This window comes from Corapipo altera, unplaced genomic scaffold, assembly GCF_003945725.1.
Source record: "Corapipo altera isolate COAL_440 unplaced genomic scaffold, ASM394572v1 150, whole genome shotgun sequence".
Classification (NCBI taxonomy): Eukaryota; Metazoa; Chordata; class Aves; order Passeriformes; family Pipridae; genus Corapipo; species Corapipo altera.
This window is the reverse complement of record NW_020884941.1, coordinates 2,127,964-2,143,329: the sequence shown is the minus strand read 5'-3', so window position 1 is coordinate 2,143,329 and position 15,366 is coordinate 2,127,964. Positions and strand designations below refer to the sequence as shown.

General features: G+C 44.1%; 1 protein-coding gene across 2 annotated transcripts in view; it reads left to right on the top strand.

Annotated features, from left to right (window-relative positions):
• Positions 1–15,366, top strand: part of GCN1 (GCN1, eIF2 alpha kinase activator homolog) — a 40,487-nt gene that overhangs the window by 545 nt on the left and 24,576 nt on the right. For both annotated transcript variants that reach the window (XM_027661713.1, XM_027661712.1), the window contains exons 2-24: positions 1,746–1,848; positions 2,465–2,528; positions 3,081–3,212; positions 4,390–4,498; positions 5,160–5,258; positions 5,341–5,475; positions 5,979–6,047; positions 6,126–6,234; positions 6,640–6,714; positions 6,975–7,103; positions 7,329–7,379; positions 7,785–7,883; positions 8,159–8,332; positions 9,010–9,162; positions 9,860–9,952; positions 11,318–11,393; positions 11,551–11,710; positions 12,608–12,797; positions 12,901–13,025; positions 13,365–13,543; positions 13,716–13,809; positions 14,522–14,635; positions 14,832–15,030. In XM_027661713.1, the coding sequence (XP_027517514.1) occupies positions 1,746–1,848; positions 2,465–2,528; positions 3,081–3,212; positions 4,390–4,498; positions 5,160–5,258; positions 5,341–5,475; positions 5,979–6,047; positions 6,126–6,234; positions 6,640–6,714; positions 6,975–7,103; positions 7,329–7,379; positions 7,785–7,883; positions 8,159–8,332; positions 9,010–9,162; positions 9,860–9,952; positions 11,318–11,393; positions 11,551–11,710; positions 12,608–12,797; positions 12,901–13,025; positions 13,365–13,543; positions 13,716–13,809; positions 14,522–14,635; positions 14,832–15,030 (2,731 nt within the window). The remainder of the gene's footprint in view (positions 1–1,745; positions 1,849–2,464; positions 2,529–3,080; positions 3,213–4,389; positions 4,499–5,159; positions 5,259–5,340; positions 5,476–5,978; positions 6,048–6,125; positions 6,235–6,639; positions 6,715–6,974; positions 7,104–7,328; positions 7,380–7,784; positions 7,884–8,158; positions 8,333–9,009; positions 9,163–9,859; positions 9,953–11,317; positions 11,394–11,550; positions 11,711–12,607; positions 12,798–12,900; positions 13,026–13,364; positions 13,544–13,715; positions 13,810–14,521; positions 14,636–14,831; positions 15,031–15,366) is intronic.

Genomic DNA, 15,366 nt, shown 5'->3' with positions numbered 1-15,366 from the left:
GGGGCCGGAGAGGAGCGGGGGGGCCTTTGCCGTCCCGGTCAGCGCCCGGCTCGAGCCCTGTGTGGCTGCCGGGCTCGGCGGGCCCGCCGTTCTCCCCCGGTTCACACCGCCCCGCCAGGGGAGCCCGGTGTGCCCGCTTCCCGTGCCCGGGACCGCCTGTTTAACCCTGATGGGCTTGGGGTGTTCCCAAGGCAAACCTCGGTCTTCTCAACTTAGATCTTCCTAACTTGTTTTGTTATTTTACCTTTTTGTTCTCTCTGTTTGCTTGCAGCAGCGTTGCTTGTAGGCTGGCTTTGTATGTGTGTGTACATAAACGTTCCAGTAAAAGGAAAAAGCAAATAGGTGTAGCCTGTCCCAGCTGCTCTTGCGTGGAGACTGGGGAGTCGGGGTTTGTGCAGGTTCTGTAAGTCACTGAGATGCTGGGGAAGTCCTGTAGTGTTATACATAATTTGTAATTTCAGTTTCTAGACTGTTGAGAGAATTTAAACACGTTTTTCCTGTTTGTACATCTACCTGCCTGCTTGTGATTAAGCAGCTTGAGTAAGTGGAGCTTGGTTTGAGTTTGCATATGACGAACTCCTGTAGTGGAAGGTTTGAAGGCAGAGCAGCTCCTTAATGGTTTCTGGTTCTGTCGGTTGTTGGTTGTCCTCCACAGCTCGATTCAGTCCTTGCTGTTCAGGGATGCAGCCCTGCTTCCAGCCAATTTTAAGGAGAGCTGGGGGTGTGAAGTGGTCACAGGTTCAGGGAGGTGTGGATGGTCCCTAAATCCCTGGTAGTTGCTGAGCAGGATTAACCTTTCAATGTGTCAGCAAAAAGCTTCACTGAAAGCAGTTCCTGAGAAGCTCTTTGAAAAAGACTGAAGGGAGAAAGAACAGTTTTGATGAGTTTCTAAAGACATGCTCATTTGCTGCCCTTCCAAAAGATGATGATTATTGTTAAGATATAAAGTGGCTGAATTTAAGAGCGGGATTTCAAAAGCCCTTCCTGGAGAGCTCTGTTTTGGTTTCTGTAAATGCAGAGGTGAGTGGTTTCAGTCCCCTCCCTCCAGCAGATCCCAGCACACGTTAACACAGGCATAAAAAACCCTTTGGGTTGTGTGATGTGATTTTTGTTTTGCTTGGGTAACCTTGGACACGGCTGGTGGCACGTTGAGGAATTTGGCAGTGAGGCACAACCTTTTCTAATCTGGCAAGTCCATTTTACAAAATCCTTGCAATGTGCTTGTCAATTTTGGAAAACAGGAAATGCCACTACAGAATTTCACAACTACTGACACCTGGAACCACAGGTCAGCTTTTCAGGATGGGCAGTTACAGTCACCCTGGGTTGTCTGCAGTTTGAAGTCCCTCTTCAGGGCTGCCTGGACTTTAGGCTATAATGTACATGGAAAAGCTCCTTTGAGTTCTTGAAGTGCATTATTTTTTGCTTTCAAAGGTCCTGCACTCCAGGTTTTTGGTGTTAACTCTTACTCTGTGTTACTTTTAGAGGGGTGTCTCTTACAGAGCATGAGCACTGTGCCAGGGGGACAGGTTAGCAAACAGAGAGCAGTCATCCTTCAGCCAAGGAGACAGAGTTTCATGCTGTGATGCACAGTGACCCTTCCCTGGCAGATGAGACCGTGGATGCCCAACATTTGGGCACTGAGAGGTCATGTGGCAGCAGATGACATGTTCTGCTTGCCTGGTTTGTGTTCTGTGGGTTGATATCAAAGGCAGTCTGATATTGTTTCCTCTTTGTGGTTTCAGATTTCTGACACACTGAAGCGCTTCGCAGTAAAAGTAACTACAGCCAGCGTGAAGGAACGGAGAGAGATCCTCAGTGAGCTGGGAAAATGCATTTCTGGGAAAGGTAAGAGCTTGGGGGACACTGTCCTGCTTACCAGGGTGGAGGAGAATGTTAAAATGTTTTGTTTCAAGGCCTGTATGAGGGGTGTTTTTGTGAGAGGGGGGATGCTGGCAGCATTTGGAGTCTGTGCTCTGTCACAGCATTAATTCCAAGTGTGGAGTTTGTAGGTAGCACAGAACCCTGGTTTTTGGCACGTGTGCTTTTTCCAGTCAGTAGTTGTAGCACTGTGTGTATTAGTTCTTCGTTAGTGTTTCAGTTGCCTGTTTCTCTCCTGACTCAGCCTGTTTTTTTAATTCTCATGGAATATTCAGATACATGTCTAGGGAGGGGAGTGTAGAAAGTTTCAAGTGGTCTTAATAAAACAGCTGAAGCAAATTTTTAAAACTTTCTTATTTCTCTCATTTTCTGAAGATGGCTGTATTCCATGTGTTCCAATTTTTGCCATTATTTTTAAAAATATGCATAAAACGTACAAAAAGAGGAAACTTTTACTTGCAAGCAGTTTCATAGATGTGATGTGAGCAGTTTACTGATTTCAGTTGTGGAGTGAATTGTGTTTGTGTTAAAGATTAAGAGCTCATCAATTTATGAAGAAATATTTTGGAATACATTGTTACAGATCTTCCAGAGGGTGCAGTGAAGGGCCTTTGCAAACTCTTCTGCCTTACTCTGCATCGATACCGGTGAGTAAGTTGGTGTGGAAAGGCTGTATGATTTAATCTATCAGTATTTACATGTTTGTTAGTTAGACCGTTCTGGAGCATCTGCAAATGTTAGCATGCAATGTCACAAAGATGTGTGTGACACTGAAGGGTGTCATCTTGTAATTAGGCTCTCAGGATAGGTTTGACATTAGAAAGTTTTGCCACACTTGCCTTGCATTTCACCTTTAATTTTGAAATTAAAACTTTTGTCCCGTGGTTCAGTTTGCAAGAATGAACACCTGTGTCCTTGTGAAGCAGGACTGAGGTGTCTTTTAGATGCCTTTTAGACACTTTTAGATGGGATTAAATCATAGTCTCTTGTAGAGGAGCTGTTCAGAACCTGTTTTCTTCTGCAACATGCTGGAGAGCCTCCACGTAACTGCTATCGCTTGTGGAAGGGAGTGGAGCTTTCTGCCAGAAACTTTTCCAGTTTTTGGAACAGAAAGGATAAAATAGTTACTATCTCCACACAGAGTCCTGTGTGTGATGTTGGCAGGTTTGTGATGCTCACTGGCACGTTTGTCACTGCAGGGATGCAGCGTCCCGCAGAGCCCTGCAGTCGGCCCTTCAGCAGCTCGCAGAGTCCCAACCGGAGGCAACGGCAAGAAACCTTCTGCACTCCCTGCAGTCTTCAGGGATCGGCAGCAGGGCTGGAGTTCCCAGGTGCTGGATGAGTTGCCTTGTGTGGAAATGGTTCTGAGTTGCTGGTTGTTGCTCCTGGGTTCAGAGTGGTTGTTCTGCTGCTGTTTGGCAGAGGTGTTAAAAACCTTTAGAGACAAAGCTGTTAATGCCTTTCAGATGTTCCTCTCTTACCTCTTTCTTGTCTTCTGGGAAAGCAGTGTAAATATCCTGGTATCAGTGCTGGTGGATTGGGTCTGAGTTACAGCTTTGCTTTTGTTAAACTTCAGATCTTTTATCCAGAAACAGTCTCCAAAATGTGTAGGAAAGGGGATTTCCTTACCCATCAGGTCTTCAGCTGGTAGAATTCAATCCCTTAGTATAGACAGGGAGATAATGAAATTGGAAGCTGAGCTGAGCAACAAGGAGCTCTTCTCTTGTGGTAACTTCTGGAAACACTTGTGGTTCCAAAGGGTGACAGGGTATTGCTGAGCTCACACAGGCCACAGGGTGCCATCCTGTAGTGCCTCTGTGGCTGAACTAAGTGCAGCTTTAGAAAAATCCCTGATCTGTGTTTCAAGGCTTGCAATGATAGGATATTCACCCTTCAGTCGTGGTGACTGGCCTTGTGTGCAGGGACACTATCTACATTTTTTCACTTTGAAATAGAGATCTAAAGGGGGTGAGGATCCTCAGGGAGCTGCGAGGTGGGATCTGTTGCCTGGAGCAGAGGGAGGGGGTGAGGATTGGCAGAAACCAGAACCACGCAGTGTGCCAGGAGGGAATGTGAGCTGAGGAAAGATTTGGCAATCTAAGGCTGGAAAGCTCTTGACGGTAAAGTTGAGCAGCAGGTGAGAAATCTTGAGTCACTTTTTGGGCACTCTCAGTTGGTAAATTATTTAACTCTCATTTTTGTAATGCTGCTGGGAAGATCCAAAAATGGTCTCTTTCTTCTGCTAAGGTTTCTCATTCCCAGCAGGCAAGACTTATCCTCTGGTGTACCATTTGGAAGCTCTGAGTGTCAAACCAGAGCTGAAACAGCTTCTGAGGGCTGATAATTTCCATTAAAAGCGAAGGCTTTAGCTGCATTTTTGTGTAACAAAATTGCCTATCAGTCAGGTGCTGTTCTGACATGGGCAAAGATGGGTCTGTTATGGTCTAGTAGATGTAGATTTGCTACTGGGAGCTGTAGATTTACTTCCCTCTCTTGTTTGTACAACAGTAAGAGCAGTGGGTCTGCAGCTCTGCTGGCACTCTCCTGGACGTGCCTGCTTGTACGCACAGTCTTTCCGACGCCTGACAAGAGACAGGGAGAAACATGGAAAAAACTGGTAGGTTCTTTTTGGTTTGCAGAAGTATCCCTTTGGAGATAAGGACTTAAATATTTCTAATGTCTTTAAGTTGCTGAAACATGGCAAATAATTCTTAATGTAACTGATAACAGCAGGTTAAAATCCAGGTTTACATGGGAATCTGGTGTATTTTGGTCTCTCCTGTTCTGCTGGAGAAAGCAGGAGATGTATAAAGCATGAGAGAGGGGCAGTCTTGCAGCTGTGCATACAGAGTTGGCTGTTGGTGCTTGTAAGGTGTATCTGCAGTGTGGCATGAAGTCCTTGTGACTCCCTTGAAGTGTGAGATTCTGTCACACAGTATCAAGTAGCTTTTTACTCTATTTTCACCTCCTTTATAAACACGACCCTGTGACCACGCTCACAGCACCTCGGGATATAGTTGAAACACATTTTAAGAAGGGATGTTATCTGATATAAATTGCTACTTTCAAAGGTGGAGTTTCCAAAACTGTTATTCATGGTTCTGCCAAGAGCTGCGTGTGGAATGAAAGCAGTGGCAGCTTGTGGGAAGAACTTACATGACCTAAGTTCATTTTCTTAAGCAGATTCTGCTAATCAGCGGCATTTGGCATGTCTTATTTGATACGAACTCTCTGAGAAGCAAGTGCATGAAGGTTCTCTTGGCTGTTGCCCTTGGCAGGTGGAGGTTCAGTGTTTGCTTCTCTTGGAAGTCCTAGGAGGTTCACATAAGCAGGCGGTGGATGGGGCCGTGAAGAAACTGAACAGGCTGTGGAAAGAGGTGATGTATAACCTTATGTGCCACAGTCAGCAGCTGTTCTGGGTTCTCTGGTGTTAACATGCCTTGCTGTTTTTCTCTTCAGAACCAGGATCTGGTGGATCAGTACCTATCTGTCATTCTTGGTCTTGAACCAAACCAGAGTTATGCTGCAATGCTGGGACTTGTGGTGCAGTTTTGCACAGCCCAGAAGGAGATGGATATTATTAAACGATACAAGGTACATCTGTTGTACTGCTGGTTTTTTGGGGGAATAAGAAGTGTCACTTGTCATCGTGGAGAAGGGGCTGAACAGATGTCTCAGTGAGGCTGGTACTTTGCATCTGCCCCTGTTTCACTATATATATTCAGTAGTTCTGCACTTCTGCCTTTAGAGGAGGTTTGGAGGTTTAGAGGAGGTGCCAGATCTGTGGCTGTTTGGTGTTGCCTGGGCATTTCTGTGGGTTGCCAATACTGCAGCTTCCTGCCTTCTCCCTCTTGTGGGAATGAAAGGCAGCAGGTAGCTCTCCGTGTGGTTTGAGTGTTGGGCTCAGGATAGAGCAGAGAGCAGCAACTTCTGCTTGACTGACTTATGTGAGGGTGGAAGCAAAGCTGCTGGGTAGGGAGTAGGGCAGCCTTCCAGAGGAGAAGGAGGTGGGGTGTCCAGCCTGGTTTCCTGACAGTGTGCTGGGAGCTGTGTACAGGTTGTGATGTGGCTGTAATCTGGTGTTTCTGCTTGCTCAGAGTGCTCTCCTGGATTTCTACTTGAAGACCATTCTTATGAGCAAGACAAAGCCTCAGAAGCACGTACTGGTGAGACACTGTTGCAGAGGTGCTTTGCTTTGTCCCTGGCAGCATTGGGGGCGGTGCTGACGCTCTGTTCCTTTGCAGGACAGCTGTTCCCCGCTCCTCCGCTACATGTCCCATGCCGAGTTCAAGGACTCTGTTTTGCCAACTCTGCAGAAATCCCTGCTACGGAGTCCTGAGAATGTAATTGAAAGTGAGTGTGTTGTCTCTGTGTGTGGCTCTGTGAAAGAGCCTCCTTAGAGGTCTGGAGCTGTTGGGGCAGTGTCTCTCTGGACTGTGCTGCTGGTCTTGTGAGTGCAGGCAGCAGGATTGTCTGGCATCTGAGGGTTAGATGTGGAGAAGCAACATTTGTGGTGTGATCCCAAGTGTCAGGGTATGTTTTAGCTACTGTTTGCACCAAGGACGGGATTTCACAGCTGAGTACTAAGAATAATCCTGAATTAATCTATTCACTGGGCATCAATTTCAGTAGGGTTTTTTTATTGCTACTTCTTACTACCCTGACTCTCTTGATGTGAATTGTGGGGAAGGGTGTATTAAAATGCTAAAAACAGTTACTTAACAGAATGTAATGTACCATTATCTCTTCTGTCTTCAGCAATCTCTTGTTTGCTTGTGTCTGTGAACCTGGATCTCAGCCAGTATGCTCTAGACATTGTGAAAGGACTGGCCAGTAAGTGCTCTCACTTCTGGGGGGAACGATGAATTCAGAATAAAGCTTTCCTCAACTTTCTGGCTACACCTGTAACAGCTTCATTACTGATGAAGAGGTGGTTTTACATGGGAGGGAGGATGATGCTGTAACTTGGAACTGGAATAGTTCACTTGATGGTTCCAGAAGCCGAGTTAAACCACGTGTAAAGATATGTCCTTGCCTTGCTGATTTTATGCAGTTTGTCATAAGGAACTCTTAGCTTGTGCATTATTTTCTAGGTCATCTGAAATCCAACAGTGTGCAGCTGATGGATGAAGCAGTTGTGGCACTGAGGAACCTGGCTCGGCAGTGTAGCGATCCTTCGGCTGTGGAGTCGCTGGGCAAACACCTTTTTGCCATCTTAGGGGGTGAGTAAATTGTAGGATAAGCAGTGGGGATGAATACAGGTTTGTCAGCCTCAAGGAGTTCTGTGTATTGTATTTTCTGTTCTCTGTAGCTGCTGGTATGGCAGGGGTGGCTCAACCTGGCTCAGGGATAATGGGGCAAGCTGTTGTATTTTGGAGAAGGTTCTCGATGTAGCACATAGCAGCTGTCTGTAAGTCACCTGTCACCCATGTGTTTCTTGTTGGCAGGCTCAGAGGGGAAGCTGACAGTTGTTGCTCAGAAGATGAGCGTCCTTTCAGGTGAGGATCCTAGAAGAAAACTGCTTCTCTGGTGAAAGAAATTCAGCAAAAGGCTGAATGGGAGGGATCTGTGTTTCAGCCTTCAGGATTCCCTGCCTGTCTCTCTGAACTGGCTGTAGTTGAAGCCATAGATGATGCTGGATACCACATGCCAGTTCCTGACTTTCTATTCAAAGAAAATAATTGGCTGGTAGGCCAAATATTTTATTCAAAGAAGACTTGTTTCCTGAGTAAAAATGAAGACAGAGATCCTCCAGTGTTGGTACCTGGTGGATGTGACATCCAGATGTAGTGACAAGAAAAGAGATGTCTGTGGAAGGATTGAAATGTGAAGGGTCCTTCTTTATTGGCTTTAGATTTTGTGCTGGTTGTTTGGGAACTGCTGAGAGAATTCTGTCCTTTCAGGGATTGGCAGCCTTAGTCACCATGTGGTTTCTGGACCCTCCAGCCAAGCTCTGAGTGGAACTACAGCTGAGCTTTTCATCCCTTTCCTGCAACAAGAAGGTGAGACCTCTTGCCTTTGTTCTGGGTTTGCTAAACTGCTTTTATCTTGAGCAGGATTTCCACATGGCCTGTAATTCAGGATAAATCTGGATTCTTGGCCGCTATGTTATGGAGTCTGTTGCCCTATGGTGATGAGCAGCCCCATGGAAAAGTGCAGTGCCTGTTAGGAGCACGTGTTCTTTTCTTACATTCTGACATTGTTACCTGCTTTCTAGTTTATGTTCCTGTGCTTGATGCAGTTGCTGAACTGACATGAGCTCTGTGTTTCTCCCCAGTCCACGAAGGCACGTTGGTTCATGCAGTCTCTGTCCTGGCTCTCTGGTGTGTTCGGTTCACCACAGAGGTTCCTAAAAAGCTGGTAGAATGGCTAAAGAAAGCCTTCAGCCTTAAAACCTCAACTTCAGCTGTGAGACACGCCTACCTGCAGTGCATGCTGGCCTCCTTCAAAGGTAAAACTGAGCACCTTTATTTTTGTCTTACACTAGAATTGTAAGGTTTCTAGCTCAGGGACCATGCTTTTGTTTTATATAGCACCCTGCTCACTGAAATCTTGGTTTGTGTCTTTGACTCTTGGAAGCTTTAAAAGAAGAAATAAAATTATAGTGTTTGAAATGAAGAACTTAAGAAATTATTATCTTTTGGTGATCCTCTCGAGATTTGCATCTGTTGGTCCTATCCCCTTTGACTGCAGCATTTCATTCACAGTTGTTAGACCTCTGGGATTCCTTAACTTGTGAATGTTTGAAGTGGAACAGATGGTCATGACTTGCCAGGAATTTACTTTCCGTCTCTTAGGAAAACATTAATCTTTGAAGTCAGACTTCCTGTGATTTGAACTAATTCCTTTAATGTAACTGAATTAGCATTTTCTTTTGCATCCCATGAACAGAAACTGGTATTGAGATGGGACTGCTCTGTCTGTGAGGAAAGGACTGAAGTGGTTACCATCTAGCTTTTCACAGTTCAATATTACTGATTGACAAATACTCTGGGAGATTCAGAATCCCCCCCCAGCATGTGTCTAATTCCCTTCCTTGTCTCATGACAGCAGAAGAAACACTGATACCTGGGTTGTAAAGTGAGAAGAACCATGTTGTTTTGTAACTTGTCTCTTTTGTCTCCTCAGGTGACACATTATTGCAGGGAATGGACTTGCTGCCAATGCTCATCCAGACAGTAGAAAAAGCAGCGTCTCAAAGTACTCAGGTTCCCATGGTAACTGAAGGAGTTGCTGCGGCTTTGTTGATCTGCAGGATGTCTGTAATTGAAGGACAAACTGGTAAGGTCACAAAACATCTGGCAGAATCCAATATAAACAAGTTCTGAGGGTTAACACTTCTTCCTGATAATGTGCAGGGGATACTATTCCCTAATCTGTGGATAGTTTCTGCATAGAATATCATTACTATTTTGTAAACCAGGGAAAGATTAATTCCTGTCTCATTCAGTGAAGAATTCTTGCTCTCCCATGGCTTTGCAAATTCCAACTTCCATTCAGTTAGGGCAATATTCTTCTTTATTCTGACAGAAGGTGTTCACTCAGACCTTACATGGTAGGAGTTGACTGATGTATTGAAATAATTACTTAATTGTTATTTGGGTAGTGTTTTGGAAAGCATGAGGAACTGAGTTCATACACCTGTCAGATATAAAAACCAGGTGTGTTCTACCAAAAGCAACACACCACTTCCCTCCTTTCCTTCATTTTTGGGAAGGTTTGCCCTATGAAAGATTAAGGTGAATCAGACTTTACATTTCACATGTGTAAGTCAGAGAAATGTATTTTTGTCAGCAGGTGGTTTTTTGGCATGTTTATAGTTCTGAATGCGAGAGATGAGAGGCTTTAGAACTGAAGACAAGGCTTAGAAGTAACTTGAGGGATTTCAGGAGACAGAATTCTACTGTATTTTATATACACTGGTGATTCTGACTTATTTTGAAACATCCCTGATAGACATCTGTTCTTTTCCTGTCAGAGTCTAAGCTGAGTGGTTTCTGGCAGCTGATTCTGGATGAGAAAAAACAAATTTTTACATCTGAGAAGTTCTTGCAGTCTGCATCAGAGGAAGGTAAATTGGCAGTTATTGTATATCCAGTTGCTGTTTAACTCTGTTTCTTAGTACTTACAAGAACAAATGTTTTTGTTAGCCCTGTTCTATGATCCTTGGAGGATGGAGTTTCAGATTAAAATGAACAGTGTACTCTTCAGAGGTACACCTAGACTAGTTGTAGTCTAAGCTTGACAATGAATCAGTTTATTTCTTGATGGACCTGTTATCACACATTTATCATTCCAAAACAAAATGTGTCTGAGTGGTATTCCCATTTGTAAGTAAAGAGGTGCAGCTAATCTGAGGGATGTGGAAAAGCCTAAAATTTAGAATAAGATGGGAGAAAATAAAATAAGGCTGGAGAATAAAAAATGTAGGTGAAAATCTTAAGAAATGTGGGGGAAGAGTAATAACAGACAGAAATGAATTGGGCTATAAATTAGTGTTTCTATGCTCTGTTTTGATCGATTGTGTTTAAAGATTAATTGAAAAAAATTAATGGAATGTGCCCAACAGAAAACATTATTGACTATCTACATTGTAAACTGGAAGTTTTGAAAAATAGTTCATTAATAATTTCTCTGAAATGAATTAATTTATCTTTTGTACAAAGGTACAATAGGTAAAGTTTTCTAAATGGGAAATGTAATTTCTCCTTTGCTTCCTGCAATCCCTACTTCCTGAAGGCACTGTGTATATCCATTCATTTTCCCTCCTAAGTCTGCAAATATCCTGAAACAGTGTAATTTGGAAAATTTTAGAATGGTTCCTTAGGATGTTAGATCCAAGAACTAATGCTGAGAGTAAATACTGTCATGGTTTGTTTTTGCTGATTTAGGCAAAGCTGTCCAGCTGTGACATCATTAACGTGCCCAAATCACAATACCTTGGATGTCAGATCCATGCTTAGGGGGTTATAACCCACCCCATGTTTCAGGGCTTCTGCTCCTGCTTGTATGATGTGGTTGAGCATCCATTCCCAAACCAAAGGGTCCAGTGACAGCTGACACTCAGTACTCATTTTGTTTCACTGAAGCTCTTTGGGGAGGGCTCAGGAATTAAAGTACTGATGCAGTGAGTGTGGTGTTTATCATTTGCTTTGCTCTGTCAACTTAAACCAAAATAGGTCACACACAGTGGTCAGGAAAATTGTCCTGGGATCCAGCTAACAACACTTCTATGAAATCATGGTTCTGTTCCCAGTCTTGGCAGACCTGAGTTGGATTTGTCTCTAGCTTCACTGAGAAGATTATGTAGAGGCTCAGCTTGGGGAGCTATTTCACTGTGTCCTGCTTGCTGTTTGTTTGTTTTCAGGTAAAAAAAAAAAATATCTGCTTCCTTATGAAGTTCCATGCTATTTTAAATATTTGTCTTTTCCCACAGCCATGTGTACAGTGCTGCAGCTGACAGAGCGCCTGCTCTTGGATCATGCCCAGCGGCTGCCTGAAAGTAAAGTTCAGTACGTAGAGTGCACTTGTGTCACAGATCCGTGTCTGATCCCGGAGTGCCGGTGTGGCCAGTGGGGAGGGTGGGCTTGGGACGTGGCACGGAGAGTGTGTCCAGTTGGTTTGCAGAGTTGCCTCCCTGGCTAAACCCGTGTGTTTGTCTGTGTTCAGGCAGTATCACCGTGCCCTTGTTGCCGTCCTGCTGAGTCGGACCTGGCACGTTCGGAGACAGGCCCACCAAACAGTTAAGAAGCTCCTGTCCTCTCTGGGAGGGTACAAGCTGGCCTATGGGCTCTTGGAGGAGCTCAAAGTGGTTCTCAGTTCTCACAAGGTGAGTAGCCGAGAAGCCTGGTCTGTGCCCAGGCAGTTGTTTGCATACTGCCAGTCACCTCCCTGCCCTAGATTTGCTGTTAGTATTGACATACAGCCTGATGTGAAGATTATTCAGCTCCAGATGTTCTCCTAGAATGCCATTTGTTACTGACTTACTGCATATTACAGTAAAAATGTCTATGGTGTGCCTATTCTTCCACATATATATACAAAAAGACATATTATTCAAAATTATTTGGGAGGAAGCTGTAGTTTTTCATGGCCTTCTATTAATTTAATGCAAATTTAATTCCTGTTGGAAGACCAAGTGCTTTATTTATTTCTTTATGTTCTGGTTCCTTTGCTCTGGTTTATAGCTCAGGCTGCCTATTTAAAACAAATATAATATAAATACTTTAATGGCAACTGTAATAAAAAATAAAAGAGGAAACACTGAGTCCTGTATTATTGGGCTTGCTGCTTGGGCAGCACCATGTCAGGTTGTGTAATAGATTAAGTTGCATTAATTTTGTAGCAAGGCTGGGACTTGGTAAATAATCTTCCCATGTAACAGATAGAGCCTGAACAAAGTATTTTTGAAAATATACTGGGTAAAATTAGACTGCAGAAGTCGGGCATACTGTTCCCAGCCAGCTGGCTCAACTTTTCCAAAGTCTTCTTTGCCAGACCGTGATCATTTTAGTTTTATTTTACCCCAGCTGAGTGTAGTCCTCTATGCCTGATCTTTCTGTCACTGTCATCTCTGTGCTCTGGTTTTGCTGTTATCCTTTATCCCTTCATTCCTTTGAAAACATCAGGGGTTTGTTACTGACAGGGAGGTGATTGTTGGCGTTCAGTCTGGTGTTGCTGTGGGGAGGTGCTCAGGGCTCAGGAAGGCTTGGTGTTGTCCATCCAGGTTCTGCCTCATGAGGTCCTGGTGATGGAGTCAGGAGAGCTGTCGGAGCTGGGAAGGACATACATCCCCCCCCGAGTGCTTCTTGAGGCACTCTGTGTCATCTCAAGTGTGGCAGGGCTTGATGTGGATTCCTTTGAGCCAGAGAAGCTGGCCCTGGAGATGCTGCTGGTGAGCCATCATCCTTCTGTAGGTAAGTGCAGGGAAAAGACCCTCATGGTCAGTGTATGGGGTTTTATTGTATGTCTTTATTTCATTGTATCAGCAACCTGCTTCTCATTTATTCTTCTTGCCAGTGGCAGTGCAGCCCGGACTTTGGCCAGCCCTCCTCATCAAGATGAAGATAGATCCCAAAGACTTCATTAGCAAACACCTGAATGACATCTTGCCCAGGATCACTGCCTACACTCCAGAGAACCAGGTGATTAATTCCTGCTTTCCTTGTGGTAGTTTTGGGAGATACCTTGGAACAGGAGAATTTTCTGGAGGAGTTCAGTACTAACTGATCTATAAGGAAGGAGATCTATCTAAAAGGTGAGGAAAAGGCAGGTTCAAAGAGAACATCTCTGGTGAAAAGGAGGTGGGATTTAAGGGAGAAAGAATGTATCAGCAACTGAATAGAATTTTAGATAAGATTCAAGTACCCACTAAACAAGGAATTAGGGATTAGAACATAATGAGGGCTGCCTCAGCAGGGTATACTTCTTGGAGACAGTTTTAAGGAATTCTGATTATGTTTTTTCCTTCATTTCCCTGACAGTCATCTATGAATGCAGTGGGATCTCTCTCTCTGCTTTCACCTGGTAGAGTGCTCCCCCAGCTCATCAGCACTATCACAGCATCAATGGAGAATCCAGCTCTCTGCCAGGTTACTCGAGAGGAATTTGCCATCATGAAGACACCCGAGGGAGAGCTGTATGACAAGTCTATAATACAGAGGTAAGACTTAAATTTCTTGTCTCTCTGCACCTGGGGATTGATCACTGCTGGCATCTTACCAGTGGGTGACTGAGTGTGTCAGATGCTTTTTCTGGACAGGAGTTCCCAGATTTTTGTGTCTGGATCTCAGTCCAGATCAGCACTGATTCTTTTCTCTACTTTTCCTTCTCAGTGCTCAACAGGATAGCATGAAAAAGGCTAACATGAAGAGGGAGAACAAAGCTTATTCCTTCAAGGAACAAATCATTGAGCTGGAGCTGAAGGAGGTGAGTTGATGGGAACAGGAAATCCAGGCTGATCAGAACCTTCACTGCAACTCATCTGTGTTGTTGCATGGCTTCTGGCATATGTGTGGGAAAGATTCTCTGACCTTCTTTGAATGATTAAATGTTGTCTTCTGTTGTATCTGTATGTCTCCATTTCTTTTCTGTTATATTTGTATTTTGATGTGCTGTTCTACCTGTTTGTGAGAGCACTTACTACTTGCTAGTCCCTGTTTTCTCTCCTCATCTCTGGTTCGATGTGTCTTGTGTAACTTTCCCAGTAAGGGTTGTTCCATAGGTGCTTCCATCTTGTCATCAGCCAGCAGTTCTGTGCCTGGCCAGGGCAGTGGGTGTGGGTGGGGGGAAGAACTTGGTGAAAGGAGGAGAATGTACCAGGTTGACTGGAACAATCTTTTATTAAAGGTTGACTTCTCTTTGCTCTGGGGGGGACAGCTCTTTTTAGTGATATTAAATAATTTGTGACCAACTTAAACACGGGAGAAACTTATGCTGCTAATGGGACATTAAAGTGTTGTTAACCTGCTGATTTCCATTTTGTGTCTTTACTCAAGAGGGAATATATTTGGAAGCATATTTTGATACTGTTTTAAAAGTAAACTGCAAATAACCTCAGTGTGTCCAACTTTCTTCTCTACCTAATTGAGTAGCTGGTGTTAATAACTAGCTTAATAATGTTTATGGCTCTCTACTGCAGGAGATAAAGAAGAAGAAAGGAATAAAGGATGAGGTGCAGCTGACAAGCAAGCAGAAGGAGCTGATGCATGCACAGCTGGAAAGGGAGGCTCAGATAAGAAAACGGTTGAAGGAGGTGAGTTTTGATTGTATTTTTTGCCACCTCTGCAGCTACCATGACCCAAGTAATTTTGATGAAAGGAAAATGATGTAACATAGGGAATATCTGGCAATCACCTGTTTGTTTCTTTTATTAGAGGTTAGATTTAACAACCTGTTTTTTTCCCAATGGAGTTTTTTTATGGTAACCTTTTGAATTGTTTCTCTTACAGCTTGATAATGAGCTGGAAACAGCTCTAGGACTCCTGGACACTGTTATAAAGAAAAAGCCTCCTGGTCTCACTCAGTACATCCCTGGTCTCATCAGTTCCTTCTTGCCACTTTTTCGATCTCCTTTGGCTGCTCCAAGGATTAAGAAGCTTTTTCTTTCCTTAGCTTCCTGTGTCATGCCTGCTCGACTGAAAACCTTTGGTTAGTATTTGCAGTCACTTTTTAAGGGCAAGGTAGATTATTTTTGTGGCAGGGCAGTGAAAATTCTTGCTCTTACAAGCTGTGGATCACAACCAAGAAAAGCCAAGAGGAAAAACCACCTGGAACAGTTCTTAGGGAGATGACTGTGATTTCCCAGAGATATGACTTTTGGATAGGACTGGGACCAAAGACAAGGAGTTGTCTGGTCACTGTGACCAGCTCTGAGGAGCAGTTGGTCGCTGTGGGACCATCTCCCCTGTGCAGAGTTTAGAGGATGTGAGTGTAACTCACACATGTTGTGAAGAAAGCTGTCCCCTGCCAGCCCCGGGGCTGGCC